This window comes from Geospiza fortis, unplaced genomic scaffold, assembly GCF_000277835.1.
Source record: "Geospiza fortis unplaced genomic scaffold, GeoFor_1.0 scaffold130, whole genome shotgun sequence".
Taxonomy (NCBI): domain Eukaryota; kingdom Metazoa; phylum Chordata; class Aves; order Passeriformes; family Thraupidae; genus Geospiza; species Geospiza fortis.
Window position 1 is genome coordinate 6,148,413 of NW_005054300.1, and position 2,833 is coordinate 6,151,245.

At 62.9% G+C, this 2,833-nt stretch overlaps 1 protein-coding gene across 1 annotated transcript in view; it reads right to left on the minus strand.

Annotated features, from left to right (window-relative positions):
- Positions 1-227: 227 nt before the first annotated feature.
- The window catches only part of SFRP5 (secreted frizzled related protein 5), a 9,845-nt gene continuing 7,239 nt past the window's right edge, over positions 228-2,833 (minus strand). Inside the window, 3 exon segments of the mRNA XM_031061450.1 lie at positions 228-1,328; positions 1,641-1,753; positions 2,414-2,831. Of these exon segments, the coding sequence (XP_030917310.1) occupies positions 1,023-1,328; positions 1,641-1,753; positions 2,414-2,831 (837 nt within the window). The 3' untranslated portion in view covers positions 228-1,022.

Genomic DNA, 2,833 nt, shown 5'->3' on the forward strand with positions numbered 1-2,833 from the left:
TGACCACCAGGAACCACATCCCTTGGCGTGGCTGGACTGCCCAGGCTCAGGCCTTGGGCACAGCACCTGGAGTGGGGCTAGAGCCAGATCCTGAGGTGACCTTGCTCCCTCAGGCTGCCTCACTCAGTGGGCAGGACTGGGACCCCCCTCCCGTTCTTGTGGGGTCCCTGAGGGAGCCCCAAGGGGCTCTTCCCCATGAGCTGCAGTGAGTGGCACACAGACTTCTCTGAGCTGGAATAATTTACTGTTGGTGGGCAAGGGATGTGTGGGCTGGGTCACAGCAGGGTGTGTGCAAGGGGTGCAGCAGGGCTGCTCTGGGGCACTGGGAGGTGTGAGCCATGTGCTATGGGGAGTGGGGGAGCCCAGGAGGGGTTTGTGCAGCTCTGGGCACTCGGTCTGCAGGGAGTCAGTCAGTGGGAACAGAGGGGCAAGAGGGACCTGCCCGGGCTGGATCTCTGGAAGGTGAGATAACCCAGGGCTGGATGTGAGCTCCAGGTGAGGGCATGGGATGTGTTGGTGGGCTGGAATAGGGACTGGGGGGCTGAGGGTCTGTGGCATATCATGAGGGAGCTGGGCAAAGGACATGGCTGCAGGGTAGGGGGTCCCAGGTGTAGCCAAGAGGGCCAAGCAGGAATCCTAAATGAAAGCAAGGGTCTCTGGGCTTCTGGGTGGGGAACCTGGGAGTAGACAAGGGTGTCCAGTACAGACCAGGGCTCACAAGCATGCAGAACAAGGGTGCTGGGTCCAGACTAAGCTCCTGGACAGGGATGAGGGTCCTTGGAGCAGAACAGGGTCCCAGGGGTGCAGAGCAGGGCTCTCAGGAGGAGGCAGGTGTCCTGGCTGTGGATCAGGGCTCCCACAAATGCAGCAGGGAATCCTGCAGGTGCACAGCTGGGTGCTGGGGCACAACCAAGGGGCTGAGGTGAGCAGAGCTGAGCTCCTGGGGTGGAGCCAGAGAAGCCAGGGGTGGGATGTTGGGCCAGTGCAGGAGTTCTGGGAAAGGGCAGGGTGGGCAAAAAGCCCTAGTGCTGCCCAGTCCCATAGAGCAGGGGGTGGTAGAGTGGGCAAGGGTAGGAGAACATGAACTTGACTGCAAACTTCATCTCCTTGTTGTGCTTCTGCCAGGGGTAGATGGCCAGGAGGAGCAGGCGGCCGCCCACCTTGCGGCCCATGACCAGGAAGCTGCCACTGAGGCTGTCGAGCTGGGGGCAGGGGCAGGCACCTGCGTTCCTCATGTGCAGCACCATCTTCTTGGTGTCCTTGCGCTTCAGCGGGCCCAGTTTCAGCACCTTCTTCTTCTGGGCAGCCACCAGCCGGCGCTCCCCGTTCTAGCACTGCTGGGTGCTGGGGAGGGGAGGGCCTGGGCCGGGCACCTGGGCAGGACAGGGCGCAGCCCATCCCTGGGTTGGGTCTCTGGGGAAGTTACTGGGTGGGGAGGGGAAAGGGGTTGTTGGGGAGGGGTCCAGCAGAGGCCCCCAGTGACCCTCCCAGATGTCTTCTCCCCCAATCCCCCACCAATGTCTTCTCCTGTGGTGCACCCATCCCAGGCATGAAGAGACCAAGGGAATGGCTCAGGGGTCTCCCAGGGGCTGTCCCCATACAAGCCCACCTCTGGCCAACTCCCACCCCAGCTGTCAGACCTAGGGGAGGCTGAGAAGGAGACCCCAGCACTCACCAAAGTCACTGGAGCACATCTGCTCCATCATGCCATCCGCCTTGTGCTCCATCTCACACTGGGTGCAGATCTTGGACACTGTGGTGAGAGACCAGTTACTGTCACAGCTTCATGCTGCTGGTACTTGTCACCAGGGCCAGCTCCTCGGGGACACGCCTGGGAGAGCCCCAGCAGCTCCTCTGCTCCCTGGGTAGCTGTGCTGGGGTGATGCAGAGAGGCACAGAGCACCTTGCTGGCCAGGGTCATCCCCCAGGAGGGGAAGAGACCTGGGGACACTCTTCCATCAGATGCTGGTGCTTTGGAGCACAGCAACAGTAAGGGTGGTCCCAGCCTAAAGGCTGTCACAGCCCTGACCCTGAGCCTAGGCTGCCTTTGGGTGACGTCCCCTCTCCTGCAGCAGCAGTGTGGGGCTGACACCGCAGGTGCAGCACGCTCTCTCCTGCTGACACGGGAGCCAGTGGCAGCAGAGGGACACAGCACTGTGGTGGATCGGCCAGCATCTCCCACCTCATCCCGCGTTCTTCCTCAACCCGGGACAGCTCTGTGCAGGCAGCTGTGAGCACAGTGCTCTGGGCAATAGCGCCTGGACAAAGCTGATCCTGTGCCCCCTCCTGCCCTGTTACACACAGAGTCCTTGGCCAGCACCGATGTCCTGGGCTGTGCTCTGAGGGGTGAAGGGATGGCTGTGCAGGGGCTCCACATGCACGCCCATTCCATTACAGTACCCTTCCCACTTACCTGGGGGCGGCGTGGCTTTGCTGTTCCCAAACTGGACGGCGATGCAGAGCTCGTGGTCAGAGGGGAACTTGCCACAGTGCAGCATCTCAGGCCAGGGGAAGCCGTAGGACTCCATGACGGGGGCACAGGAGTCCCGTACCACCTCGCAGAGCCAGCGGCAGGGGTAGACGGGCCGGTCGAGGCACACAGGGGCAAAGAGGGAGCAGAGGAAGAGCTGGGTGTCGGTGTGGCACTGCTTGGCGAGCAGAGGCACCCAGCTGCCGGCCTGCTGCTTGGCCTCGGCCATGGTCTCGTGCTCCAGCAGGTTGGGCAGCCGCATGCGCTTGTAGCCCACGTCGCGGCAGAGCTGCATGTCGGCCGGGATGTCGAGGCACTGCGGCTCCCGCCCGTAGAAGCGCCCGTGGGGCAGGCTCTCGGGCT